Genomic DNA, 14920 nt, shown 5'->3' with positions numbered 1-14920 from the left:
AGATGAATCTACGTAGATACTTCTTCAAAATCCCTGTAAAGTAATTACAGATAAAATAGCAAGTAATTTTTCCAGTCAGAGCTGATTCCACAGTAGGTGGAGTTAAGTTCAACACCACTCTCAGAGTTAATTAACACTCACTCACTTTCCTCAAATCTAAAATGTTGGAAATTCTTAGCAGGCTGAGCTACATCTAGGGGAGGAGTAACAAAGATAATATTTCAGGTCAAAGCCCCTCCCATAAGAAAAGAAGCTTGTTAAGATGCAGGGTCAGTGGGGAAGGGTTATGTCCCTAATAGGATGAGCATGAGAATAAGTAACATAAAGTTATCTTGTTAATGAGTGAAGGGGAGTAGTTAGAGAGTGAGAACATAGTGTTACGGATTCAAGCAACAATAAATATATGAGTTAGGCAGGGGTTTTTATAACAAATAACACATTTATTAAACACTGAAAACAAACCCCCCAAAAGTAACCAAATCGCCAACGTAACTGGAAACCAGCTGCTGTGCGGCAGCTTAAACAGTTCTTAAAGCAAGGAAACTTAAACAGTTCTTAAAGCGATGTTGCAAAAACAGTTCTTCAAAGTAATTTTGCAAAGGTTCAAAATGCTCACAGTCCATTTAAGGGAGAGACTTTTTAAGACGATTTAAGTTCTCTTTCACGTCGAACTACGTGAAATTCCCAGGCGAACTACTTTTCCCATGAAGATGGAAATGGAACGGCTTAAAGGCACTGACCCTTCCTTTACAAAACTGTTCCCAATCCTTTCTGCTATTATTCACAGGGATTAACATGAGAACAGTCAACGAATTCCTTCCGAATGAGGATCAAACAAGGTCGAACCTGTTTCACCATCGAAATCGATTCTCCTCGATCTTTTAACTCCCGAACTCCGATCTTCACTCTCCACTGATTCTCAACTAGCAGTGTTATAAAGAAACTGCTAGCAAATACCTTTTAAACTTTAGGCATTAAATAAAACTTCATCTTTCAACTAAACTGTGTCATAACATTAAATCACGCAGTGGCATGAAGTCAACATGGCAAATCCAGCCACGAACTGCCCCTCCTCACAGGGAGGGGTCCTCCATTTATACCCTGTTAAAAAAAACCTGTCACATGACCTCTACTGGTGGGAAAATGACGTCAGTCCACCATCTCAAGACCATTACCTCAAGTCCAGTATAGCTTCAACCCCAGTCACGTGTCACGTGTACGTAACAATAGACAGTGAATTTTCATTTTGGATTTACAACCCCCTTTTCTCCCTTTGTTGTCTCTCTCACTCTCACTTCCTCTATGAACCATAAGATCTCAGAAGCTGCCAAAACACATTCTTGAAACTCAGGAAAGATTCACCCAATTAAAATAAATTCAAAACACACAATGCGACTTTTTCTCAGAGGTTAAACACATAGAGTACAATCATACACACTTTAAGGACACTTTAAACTTTAAGGTTTTGTGGCCAATGATGCAAGTGGAAGATTCTTCCCTCCAGCCAAATGCCAGGTTTCTATGTGTATTTAACAAATAATGCTAGCTGGTTTGGAGAAAGCATCAATCAGTACTCCGCATACATGACATGCAAAGCAACACACACAAAATGATGGAGGAACTCAGCAGGCCAGGCAGCACTTATGGAAAAGAATAAACAGTCAATGTTTCGAGCTGAGACAATAGACAATAGACAATAGGTGCAGAAGTAGACCATTTGGCCCTTCGAGCCTGCACCGCCATTTTGAGATCTTGGCTGATCATCTACTATCAATATCCGGTACCTGCCTTGTCCCCATGTCCCTTGATTCCCCTATCCATAAGATACCTATCTAGCTCCTTCTTGAAAGCATCCAGAGAATTGGCCTCCACTACCTTCCGAGGCAGTGCATTCCAGACCCCACAACTCTCTGGGAGAAGAAGTTTTTCCTTAACTCTGTCCTAAATGACCTACCCCTTATTCTCAAACCATGCCCTCTGCTACTGGACTCTCCCAGCATCTGGAACATATTTCCTGCCTCTATCTTGTCCAATCCCTTAATAATCTTATATGTTGCAATCAGATCCCCTCTCAATCTCCTTAATTTCAGCGTGTACAAGCCCAGTCTCTCTAACCTCTCTGCGTAAGACAGTCCGGACATCCCAGGAATTAACCTTGTGAATCTACGCTTCCCTTCCTCTACAGCCAGGATGTCCTTCCTTAACCCTGGAGACCAAAACTGTACACAGTACTCCAGGTGTGGTCTCACCAGGGCCCTGTACAAATGCAAGAGGATTTCCTTGCTCTTGTACTCAATTCCCTTTGTAATAAAGGCCAACATTCCATTAGCCTTCTTCACTGCCTGCTGCACTTGCTCATTCACCTTCAGTGACTGATGAACAAGGACTCCTAGATCTCTTTGTATTTCTCCCCTACCTAACTTTACACCATTCAGATAATAATCTGCCTTCCTGTTCTTACTCCCAAAGTGGATAACCTCACACTTATTCAAATTAAACGTCATCTGCCAAGTATCTGCCCACTCACCCAGCCTATCCAAGTCACCCTGAATTCTCCTAACATCCTCATCACATGTCACACTGCCACCCAGCTTAGTATCATCAGCAAACTTCACCAGTCCTCGATATTCGTATATATGCTGATTTGACAGCATGCAAACTGAAGCTTTTCACTGTGTTATAATAATAAATATCTTCCTGCGGCACCTCCAGTGGCAACCTAGCCATTTCTTCAGCGATTGCCTGTTTTATGAAACTGAGTTCCTAGCTCAATGCTCTCAACCCAGCATGTGCAAAGAGCCAGCAGGGTTCGAACCCAGGACCACTCACCTCGAAGTCCGGTGCAGATGCCACCACACCACCAGCATCTTGGTATATGCATCAATTATAAGCTAATATCGATCTGTTGCTTTGTCTTTATGGAACAGGTAAATCACCTTTTGCTTGAATGAGGATGCTTGGTTCATCTGTCATTGTCAGAATGTCACATAAATCAGTATCTTTACTCAAAGAAAAGGTGAATTGTGGAGCAGACTTGGTGGGTCAAATGGCCTAATTCTATTCGTACAACTTGTGTCTAGTGTTGAACTGTTCTGTTCTTTAGACACTGTGACAAATGTCCTTGGATCTTCATATTTTGAGAAACATGTGGGAAGAATAGGACGTTAGATGCTGTTAGGGGTTTTCTGTCAATGAGTGACAGTGGAGATTTGAGAAGTGTTGTGCTTTCTATCAATGAATGATGTGAAATGTTCATAGTAAAATATATGTATAGAAGGAATGAGAAATAACATGGTTATGCTCTGTGAATACCGTTTAAATCACTTGCTCATTCTTCAGACAATGAGAGCATTCCACCAGTTACGAGGACTGACTGTTATTGCATTAACACCAACTGTAAGGATGTGGCTTGGCTGATTTTATGACATAAAGGTCATTTGGATTTTCCAGGTCAATCAACAGCACATTTCGGACACCTTCATTTCATTTCCTTGAATTCCTGGAGTTAGGTATTGCTTTGAGTTCAGTTTTGGTTGGCTTGTTTGTAAAGGTGGTCTGTCAGTGATTAATGATGTTGGCTTTCTGACAACAGGCAACTTAAAACTCCAGAGCAATAATGAACTCCATCAATCCATTGACATCTCTGGTGTACAAAGTTACCATAAGTTAATTGCCTGTGAATAGTTACATCTGGACTCATTTGTCCGTTTTCTGTTGAGTATTTTCAGAAGTAATTGGGAGAACCCAGCTACCACTAAAGTAACGTACAGACTGAAGACTTGGACATCACAAATGCTGAGCAAGTTGGTAAGATCTGATATGTACCTTCCTTCAGTTGAAGTAGCATCTCGTATTCTGTTGAATAAAATCCCGATTGGAAATGGGCTCAATGTGTTCCCAGCATGAGTCAGCCACTGTTCACAGCTCTGTGAAGCCGGGGATTTTAATCAGCTGTGAATGTTTCTGTGTATAAACATTTGTTACTTTCTGATTTACTTTTCCATTCAAGGCAGATTTCTACTAACTTACTGGTCAATTCTGATTTGGGCATCTTCATGCTGTCACGTCCTTAATGGCTCTCGAATAAAAGAATCCGCGTTTTAAGGAAAATAACTTGAAACGGTGCAATGTTACATTTTTGCTGATGACTTTGAAAATAAGCCTAAAATTCCAGGAATGAAATAAGAGCATATCACATTGGAAATATTCAGATGTGTTAACTAAGTTGAAAGCAATATTTCAATGAAAGTTCTTGTTTTTGCATTGCGAATAACCAAACGTAAGGAAGCCTGGTGACCTGAGTTGTGACTTTTGATATACTGGTTTGGCGTCAGACTGTAAGACACACTGGAAGAAAGTTGGTAAGTGTCTTTGTGTGAAAGCAGATAAATAACTGGGAAAGTTCAGTATTGAAAGCAAAAAATTAACATGAATTTGCTTTTGCTGAGTTCCACTTATGTACTGTACATCTGATTGAATCACTGGCCATGAAAACTGTCCTCTAGCACAAGACCAATGATTCCATTGAGACATTGAGATTAATGGGAATATTGGCATCTTGGTGGAAGCTCCTGCTTCAATACAAGCTGCACAGGTGCCGAACCCAGTTTGGCTATTTACTGCGAAAAAAAACCAGTGCTAGCAATAACCTTCCGCAGATTCGCCTCAATGTTATAATAGTCTCAGAGACTTTATAAGCTGGTTTAAAAGTGTCAACTCTGTTAACATTAACACTGCCTATCTCTTCACATACTCTGCCTGATCTGTTGCATATTTTGTTTTATTTTGGATTTCTAGAAAATGCAGATTTTTCTTTACAATTCTTTCATATATTACAAAATCAAAGGAAACAAAATAAATAGAAACATGAGTAATAACCATTTCATCATGGCTGATCCAATTTTCCTCTCAGCCCCAGTCTCCTGCCTTCTCCCTGTATCCCTCCATGCCCTGACCAATCAAGAATCTATTAACCTCTGCTTTAAATAAACGTAAAGACTTGTCCTCCACAGCTGCCTGGGGCAAAGAATTCCACAGATTTACCACTCTCTGGCTAAAGAAATTCCTCCTCAGCTCTGTTTTAAAAGGATACCCCTCTGTTCATCTTTCACCCATAACTCATGACCTTTGGTTGTAGTCCCACCCAATCTCAGTGGAAAAAGCCTTCTTGCGTTTACCCCTCATTATTTGTACACCTCTATGAAATCTCTTCTTAATCTTCTCTGTCCCAAGGAATAAAGTCTTAGCCTATTCAATCTTTCCTTATAACTCCGGTTCTACCGACCTGGCAATATCCTTGTAAGTTTTCTTTGAACTCTTTCAACCATATTTACATCTTCCTAGTATATAGGTGACCAAAACTGCACACAATACTCCAAGTTAGGCCTCACCAATGTCTTGCACAACTTCAACATAACATCCCATCTCCTGTACTCAACACTTTGATTTATGAAGGCTTTTTTTATGACCCCCATCTACCCGTGATGCCACTTTCAAGGAATTATGGGCCTGTATTCCCAGATCCCTTTGTTCTAACATACTCCTCAGTGCCCTACTGTTCACTGTGTAAGACCTACCCTGGTTGGTCCTACTGAAGTGCTACATCTCACACTTGTCCGCATTAAATTCCAGCTGCCAACTTTCAGCCCATTTTCCCAGCTATCCAGATCCCTCTGCAAGCCACGATAGCCTTCCTTGCTGTCCACTACACCCCCAATATTGGTGCCATATGCAAATTTGCTGATCCGGTTAACCACATTATCATACAGATCTTTGATCACAACAACAGATCCAACACCAATTTCTGCGGTGTTCCACAAGTCACAGACCTCCAGTCAGAGGGGCAACTATCTACAACAAATCTCAGGTTTCTCCCACAAACCAATGTCTAATCAAATTTACTACCTCACCTTGAATGCCGAGCATCTAAACCTTCTTGACCAACCTCCCATGTGGGACCTTATCAAATGCTTTGCTAAAGTCCATTTAGACAACATCCACTGCCTTGTCTTCATCAACTTTCCTGATAACTTTCTCAAAAATCTCTGTAAGATTGTTTAGACATGACCAGCCACGCACAAGGCCATGCTAACTACCCTTAATCAGTCCATGTCTATCTAAATAATTTTGCATTTGGTCCCTTAGAATATCTTCCAATAACTTTCCCATGACTGATGTCAGGCTCACCAGTTTATAACTTCTTGATTTATTTTTAGAGCTTTTCTTAAGCAGTGGAACAACGTTGACTACACTCCAATCCTCCTGTACTTACCTGTAAATAAGGATGATTTAAATATCTCTGCTATGGCCCTGGCAATATCTGCACTTGCCTCCCACAGTTTCTGAGGGAGCAGGTTGTCAGGGCCTGGGGATTTATCCATCTTGATTTGCCTCAGGACAACAAAACACCTCCTCCTCTGTAATCTGTACAGGCTCCATGAAGTTGATATCACTTTGCCTCACTTCTTTAAACTCTGTGTCTATCTCCTGATGTAAAAAAACATCATTTAAGATCTTCCCCATCTCTTTTGGCTCCATATGTAGATTACCATTCTGATTTTTTCAGAGGACCAATTTTGTCCCTTGTAACCCTTTTGCTCTTAACATAACTGTAGAATCCCTTAAGGTTCTTCTTCACCTTGTCTCTGGAGCAACTTCATCCCTTCTTTCAGCCCTCCTAATTTCTTTCATAAGTATTCGCTTGTATTTCCTATAGTCCGTAAGTAAATTTTTCTCCTACCTATCTGTTCCTGCTATGCTCCTCCTTTTGATTCTTAACCAGGGCCTCAATTTCTCTTGAAAACCAACGTTCCATGCACATCTTTACTTTTTATTCTGACATGCACATACAAGACCTGTACTCTCAAAATTTCACTTTTGAAGGCCTCCCACTTTCCAAGAGTGTCTTTGCTAGAAAACAGCCTGTCCCAATCCACACTTGCCAGATAATTTCTGATACCATCAAACTTGGACTTTCTCCGATTTAGAATCGCAATCCATGGACCAAACTTACCTTCTTGCATATGTACTTTGAAACTAACGGCATTCAGATCACTAGATGCAAAGTGTTCCCCTACACAGACTTCTGTTGCCTGTCCTGTCACTTTCTCTAATAGCAGATCCAGTATCACACACTCTCTCATTGGGACTTCTACAAACTGATGAAGAAGACTTTCCTGAACATATTTGACAAGCTTTATCCCATCTGGTCCTTTTACAGTCAATATGTGGAAAGTTAAAATCACCTTCTATAACAACCTTATGTTTCTTGCAACAGTCTACGATCTCTCTAAATCTTGTTTCTCTAAATCCCACTGACTGCTGGGTGGTCTGTAACATAGCCCCATTAATGTGGTCATACCTTTCTCATTTCTCAGTTCCACCCACAACACCTCACTAAACAAGTTCTCCAGTCTGTCCTGACTGAACACTGCCATGACATTTCCCTACTAGTAACGCCATCCCTCCTCCTTTAATCCCTTCCACTCTGTCATGTCTAAAACAATGGAACCCTGGATCATTCAGCTGTTAGTCCTGTCTCTCCTGCAACCACTAATGGTTATAATATCATAACTCCAGGAGTTGATCCATATCCTGAGCTCATCCACCTTTCCTACGATACTTTTTGCATTGAAATATATGCAGCTCAGGACATAGTCACACCATGCTCAGCCTTTTGATTCCTGACTGTGTGAGGGCTAACCAACATCTCCACTCCCTGTTACGACACTCTGGTTACCATCCTCCTGCAACTCTAGCTTAAATCCCACTGTGCAGCACTAGCAAACCCATACCTTCTGTAAAGGACTCACCTTCCCTGTAAGAGGACCTAATGATTCAAAAATCTTATGCCCTCCCTCCTTCACCAGCTGCTTAACCACGTGTTAAACTGTATAATCTTCCTATTTCTGGCCTCACTAGCACATGGTGTGGGTAGCAATCCTGAGTTCACAACCCTGGTGGTCCTGCCCTTTAACTTAGCACCTAACTCCCTGAACTCGCTTTGAAGAACCTCATCACTCGTCCTACCTACGTCATTGGTATCTACATGGACCATGGCCTCTGGCTGTTCACCCTCCCACTTAAGATTACTGAGGACTCAATCTGAGATATCATGGACCTTGGCACCCTAGAGGCAACATCCCATCTGGGAATTTTGTTCTCATCCACAGAACCTCCTTTCTGCTCCCCTAACAAATCCCTTTCACCACAGCTCACCTCTTCTCCTCCCTCCCCTTCTGAATCTCAGAGTCAAATTCAATGCCAGAGACCCAACTTCTGTGACTTTCCTCTACTAGGCTATTCCCCACCTCCCCCCCCCCCCCACAACAGTATCCATAGTGGTATATCTGTTGTTGAGGGGAATGGCCACTTGAGTGTTCTGCATTGGCTGTTTAATCCCTTTCCCCTTCCCAATAGTCACCCAGCTTCCTGTATTCTGCACCTCTCTATATGTCCTATCTATCACCCCCTCATCCCCCCCTCCGCATCATCTAGAGTCGATCCAGTTCCAGCACCAACTCCTTAATACGCATGGTTAGAAGCCACAACTGGATGCACTTCTTACAGGCATAGTGGTCAGAGATACTGGAGGTCTTCCTGTCTTCCCACATCCCCCAAGAAGAGCATTTCCACTATCCTGTTCTAATTGATCAAATATGAAGTAGGAAGAACAATAAACTGTGGAGGTAGGGGAACTTTACCTACAGCTTTTTTGCCTTCTGTCACTGAAGCCTCAAAGAGTTAAAGCCTAAAAAATGTCCACTCCAAAACTGACCTCTCCAACAATGGTTGCTCTGCTTGCCTCTGCCTTACTTTAATTTGATGTTGCCAATCAATCCCAAATTCTGATTGGCATCTGAACAAAGCACGAAACTGACACAATTTGCTACTTTTTCTATTCAATTGCAAATCTGAGTGAACTATGTCTTTCCAGGCTTCCGATCTTCAATTTGCTGCTGCTCAAAGCTCCAAACTGCTGCAAGTCACTGCCTATTCACTGATTCGGTGAACCTAAGTGAACTGTTTTCTCAGGCTTATCACCTCCGATTTGCTGCTGCTCAAAGCTCCAAGTTCCATTTTAGGTAAACCTCATGATTTCATACAACTGAAATATCCTTCCCAATCCTATCAAAGCAATTGCCTTCCTGAACACTTGGATTTCTCAGATCAGCAATCAGCTGAAAGATACAATATTGGAATAAGCAGTGTTGAAAAGAATTCCATAATGTAAAAGCGAGTCACTCCTGAATAGCATCAACAAATTACTATAAAATTCAGACAAATGAAGTTTGCCCAACAAAACAGAAAAATGATTGAATTTCTTGAATTGCAGTAAAACATTGGCTGTTCATTTTAGGATGTGAAAGCCTTGTATAAATGTCTGCTTTTATCTTCCTTTCAATATAAATGGTGCCTACAAAAAATAATCCTCCTTGCTTTCTTTTTGTTCCTTTAGCTGCAGATTCGAGGTCTCCTCTTGACCATCTTTGCTGCCAGTATTGGTGGCACCTTCCAGTATGGTTTGAACCTGACAATCATCAATGCACCAACAACTGTGAGTTCACAGTTATGGTCAACAAAAGAACATTGGTTTTCTCTAGATTTGTAAAACCAAAACTAAATCTGTAACTTTTAATCAGTTTGTCCAGAAGTTCATCAATGAGACCTGGATTGAACGTTACAACACACAGCTGGAGAACAGGGTCATTACATTTTTCTGGACCCTTATCGTGGCCACTTATTCTGTTGGAGGACTGGTTGGGGCTCTTATTGCTGGACCCATGGCTGTAATATTTGGAAGGTATGAATCATGAAAAAAATGTGCTTGTTGAATTCTGATATCCAGATATATCCACTTCTATTTGCATTTATTAGGGGTTAAGACTTGTTGAGGTTATTTGTAATCTCCAACTCCCAAACACATAAAGATTTGATTTTACTCCTGCATCTTTCTCCCACCATGATATCTCCTCACTGCATCCTTTTCTCCAATCACCCTTACTCTATCTTCTATCCTCCTTCCTCCATCTTTACAATGTGATCCTCTTGACTGCAATCCTCTGTTTTCTTCCCCCTCTTCAGTGTTTCCATCTCCCTCTGAATTCTCCACTTCCAGTGTGCTGCCACACTTTATCTCAATTCCCTTTTTGATTTTCCACCTATTACCTTGCTCTTCATAATTTCCCTATATCATTAGTCCTGTCAACCTAGCTTCCTCATCTTCCATCCTGCATTCGCATCCTCACCCTTCCCAATGCTCTTCCTTCAGCTATCCCTTCTTTCCTTTCCCATCTACTCCCTCCATCCATCCATCCTCTGTCACTCTCCCCTTCATTAACTTCCTGCCCCATTCTTCCAATTTCCTGAAATCTGGAATTCTGGTAAGATGACATCTGATTAAATTTTGACTTCTGGGATCAGAGGTTAATTTGGCTGTTGTTCTATCACCTGATAAGGTTAAATTGGTCAATGAGAAAACAGCCTTTTCTAATCTTACAGGCTCTGAGACATTAAAATATTTGTTGCTGAGAATTTCACTAAACGTTCTCTTAAATTGTTAAATTTAAAATTGGCAAAGTTTAAATGTGGAATCATTGGGGTTACCAATGGAGTTAGACTATAGGCCTCTCAATAACTACGAGAAGGTAGAGGAACTGATATACTTGCAGGTTATGGAATGATGCAAAGTTAAATTGGTAAATTGGTTTATTATTGTCACATTACCAAGATACAGTGAAAAACTTGCCTTGCATACTATTCATACAGATCAATTCATTAACAATAGTCCATTGAGGTAGCACAGATTAAAACAATAACAGAATGCGGAATGAAGTGTTACAGAGAATGTTCCATGCAGGTAGCAGGTAGATGAGGTAGACTGTGAGGTCATGAGTCTACCTTGTCGAACTAGGGAACCATTCGGTGGGACAGAAGCTGTTCTTGAGCCTGGTGGCACATACTTTCTGACTTTGTATCTTGTGTCTGATGAAGATGGGAGAAGAGAGAATGCCTGGGCTTTACAAACAAGCTCTGTCTATGTAGCACATTGCTAGCTCAAGGTACCTGCTTTATTACTGCTCAAGGTGTAATATAAGATAATGGGCTGTTTAATTTGGCTTGTTTCAAACAAACAACCTGACTTTTATATTTCTTAGCTTGCAAAATAGATGGCTAATACAATTTAGCATATCTAAAACTGATGTGTCTATAATTCGAAGATTTTATGTACTCAAGAATGTTAACTTCAGAGCATTTTCAGTATTAATTGAGATCCATACCTCCAAGATAGTTTTAGACCATTTGCGTTAAAAGAAATCACCCAAGTGGAGAAAAGGATTTAAATGTAGAAAGCAGTTCAGTCTTATTAGGAACGTGGTCAGGAACATGAAGAGGAAATGTCAAAGAAACACAGGGTGAACCGGAATCCATTCCTTCAGCTTTGGTTTCTGCAACGGACAACTTGTTTGTCTGTACCGTGGTCTGTCATTTTAGTTCATAGGAATTGTACGTGTGTTTTGGAAATCCTTTATCTTTTATGATTTAGAAATGCTATGTGCTTTGTGTTTCAGAAATGGTTTATAATTTGGAAATGTTTAAGATAGAAATCGTCTCTGAGCTTTAAATGTGTTAAGAAAGTTGCTTGGATTTAAACATGTATCACTGAATATAAATGAACTGTGTTTTAACCTGCTTTGTTAGCCGGAAGTATCTTCACCTGGTAGGGAGAGGGGACCCACCATTCAAATAGTGGGTATTGGCAGCTAAACTCACCATGGAGAATAAACAGAGAAGTGAACTATTCTTTGAAGTTTGGGTAGTTACACTGGGATCTCCCTTCAGTGAGAGTACTCGTGGCTATTTATATCCGATAGGGCTCAAGGTCTTCACTTCAGGTTTGAACTTCACAGTCAGCAAACCCAATATCACACAACTCTCTGCAGTTTCTTGCGGTCACTGAGCTGTGATACACTCAAATGCATTCGGATGCACTGGTATATAAACTTGTTCGGAGCACTTTTCTGACTTCATACGTTCAAATCCAGATCAGATTAGATCTCATAATTACATTGTTATGAAAATATGGACATCGCGTGATACTGTCTGTCATATTTTTCCTACACAGGAGGAATTCACTGCTACTGAGCAATGTTTTTGTGCTCGTTGGTGCGTTGCTGATGGGACTGAGCAGAACAGCCAAATCCTTTGAGATGATCATAATTGGAAGATTCTTTTCTGGAGTAAACTCAGGTATCTATTTTCTTTCAAAGCAGGGAGTAGGAAATGGCCTTGGAAAATGGCATAACATATTGGGGAGAAACGATAGCGTTGCATTTAGGTTAATGCTATTCTGGTGCCAGTGACCCAGGTTCAACTCCAGTCACTGTCTGTGAGGAGTATGTGCATTCTGCTTATGAATGCAGAGATTGTTCATTCCTCTAGATGCTCCGGATCCCTTCCACATTCCGAAGCTATATGGATGCTAGGTTAATGGGTCATATGGGTGTAATTGAGCAGTGTGGGCTCCTAGACAAGAAGGGACTGCTACTGTGCTGTATCTCTAACTAAATAAAAAATAACAATAAGTTATTGTCCAGCGGGGATACCACCCTGTTTTTAATACACTCTGTCTGAAGTCATCTCTCAATTTTACAGAACTCTTTAATGTACACAAATATCAGGTACAAATACCACGTGTGATTCAGTAGTTTAAAATGTGTTACTCTGTACATTCGGCCACTTTACTCCATGTTCACTCATCTACTGTATCGACACAGTCTGATCATAAGATAAAGTAGGATCTTGTCCTGTAAAATATTCTCAGGTTATTACGTTCCGTTTTATTTACAAATGTAATTAAGGTGGAAGTATATGTACATTGACTGAACATTACCTCAAAGAATTGTGACAAGCACAACTGATGCAGAAAGGACTCACCTTGGTCTTGAAGAGCAGAGTGACTCCAATAAAAGCAGACCCCAAAGTCCACAAACAGCTGGCAACCCCTACTCCTGTAATTATTCTTAACTCATTTTTTATCCTTCCTAACAGCCAATGTCTCCATTCCCTGTTGCCATTAACTCCATTTTCACCCTTGTCAGAATCAATGTCGAGAGTTCCAATTTCCTTTACAAATCGTCTTAAAACTGAGCTCCCCATAGATCTTTTCCTTTCAACTGACTAACCTTACAGAATATCCTTGATGATTTGGCAATCCATCTTCTAAGTAAATGCTCAAGCCGGCATGGTCTTTTTCGCTTATTCAATGCAAGGGTGACTGGTGTCTCGGTGTGGGGTTGGAGACATGTTCCTTCCATGAGATGTCAGCCTCGGGGAAGAGCAAAGAAGGGGGGCTCATTGGTTGTATGCACTGTGTGGCTTCTTTGCATGGTAAGGATCTTTATAACGCAATGCCAAAATCTCAGTGCCGCACCTAATACCAAGAACACAAACTTGCAAGTTGAATGTCAAATGTGATAAACATTCAATAAGTGTATGACTGAATAGTATTTTCATTTCCCTTTGCTCTTCAGGTGTGGGATTTAACATTAATCCCTTGTACCTTGGTGAAAGTGCTCCAAAGGAGATCCGTGGTACAGTGGCCCTCTCGTTTGCTCCATTTACTGCAGCAGGATTGGTGGTGGGACAGATCATAGGACTGAGGTGGGTTCTAGGGCTTTACGTTTCTTCCATCCCTGCGTGTTGGGTAGATGTTTCAGACTAGACAATTATGTACAGACGTAGGAGATAAAATCAAGGTCATTTTTGACAGAGGCAAATACATTAGGGGCATTTAAGAAACTCTTAGACAGGCACATGGATGATAGAAAAATAGAAGGCTATTTGAGGGAAGGGTTAGTTAGATATTAGAATAGGTTAAAAGGTCGGCACAACATCCTGTAACTGCACGACAGCAAGATCACACACATAGTGAAATCTTCACCATCTTAACTGTGCTCCCATCTTAGGTGCATTTTGTAGGAGCACCATTGAGACAAGTTCCTGATTCTGACAAGTTGCATCTCCATCTGGCATGGGAGCAGCCGAGCATCTGACTGGAAGTCCCTAAAAAGGACTGTGAGAACGGCTGAGAGGATCATAGGGGTCTCCCTACCATCCATCGGGGACATTTATCAGGAGCGCTGTGTACGCAGGGTCTTTAGTATTATTAAGGATCCCACCCGTCCATCCAGCATCCTCTTTGACTGTCTACCATCAGGCAGGAGACTCTGATGCATAAAAACAAGAATGGTCAGGATGAGAAACAGTTTCTTCAGCCGGGCCGTTAGGCTTCTGAACTCCCTGTTGCATTGTATTCAAAGTGTCACTGGTTAATCTGTTCCGTACCTTACAGCATTTAATTTATGCACCTTAGTTCATTATTTATGCATGATTCATCTGTAGATTTTATCCTTACCTTCATAAGCTATTGTGTGTTATGCGTACTACTGTGCTTTACACCCTGCTTTGGAAAATATTGTCTCATTTCTATATACATTATATAATTATATATACTTTATACACATGTATATACTGCAGTTAAGTGACAGTAAGCTTGACTTGACTTGAAGTAGACTTTAAATTTGATGTGCACTCCACATTGTGCCCACCCTTCTACTTGTTACCACCTTGATTACTAAACTTAATAGCCAGACCTGCTCACCTTCTCTTAGCATGTGAGACTCCCAAACACCCTTGTCCCACCAAGAGGTCAGCCTGACCCGTATTGTTCCGTATTCCCAGACCTCCATCCGCTTGGACGGGAACTTCTGTCCCGCATTCTGTGTGCTGCACCTCGCGTGAGGTCAGCCTTCCGTTGTCTCAAACACCTCAAGCTTCAAAGTACATAGGCCACCATATACTACCCTGAGATTCATTTTATTGCAGGAAATACAATAGAATGTTACTACAAAACTGTACA

At 41.0% G+C, this 14920-nt stretch overlaps 1 protein-coding gene across 2 annotated transcripts in view; it reads left to right on the top strand.

Moving 5' to 3' along the window:
- Positions 1-3598: 3598 nt before the first annotated feature.
- The window catches only part of LOC140738242 (solute carrier family 2, facilitated glucose transporter member 11-like), a 29113-nt gene continuing 17791 nt past the window's right edge, over positions 3599-14920 (top strand). The window contains exons 1-5 of one of the 2 annotated variants that reach the window (XM_073065385.1): positions 3600-3807; positions 9458-9556; positions 9642-9802; positions 12125-12249; positions 13533-13662. In XM_073065385.1, coding sequence (XP_072921486.1) covers positions 3793-3807; positions 9458-9556; positions 9642-9802; positions 12125-12249; positions 13533-13662 — 530 coding nt within the window. In that variant the 5' untranslated portion in view covers positions 3600-3792. Of the gene's footprint in view, positions 3808-9457; positions 9557-9641; positions 9803-12124; positions 12250-13532; positions 13663-14920 lie in introns of both variants that reach the window. The other variant, XM_073065386.1, reaches the window with a different exon arrangement.

This window comes from Hemitrygon akajei, chromosome 14 (genome assembly GCF_048418815.1).
Source record: "Hemitrygon akajei chromosome 14, sHemAka1.3, whole genome shotgun sequence".
Lineage (NCBI taxonomy): Eukaryota > Metazoa > Chordata > Chondrichthyes > Myliobatiformes > Dasyatidae > Hemitrygon > Hemitrygon akajei.
This window is presented reverse-complemented; position numbering and strand designations above follow the sequence as displayed.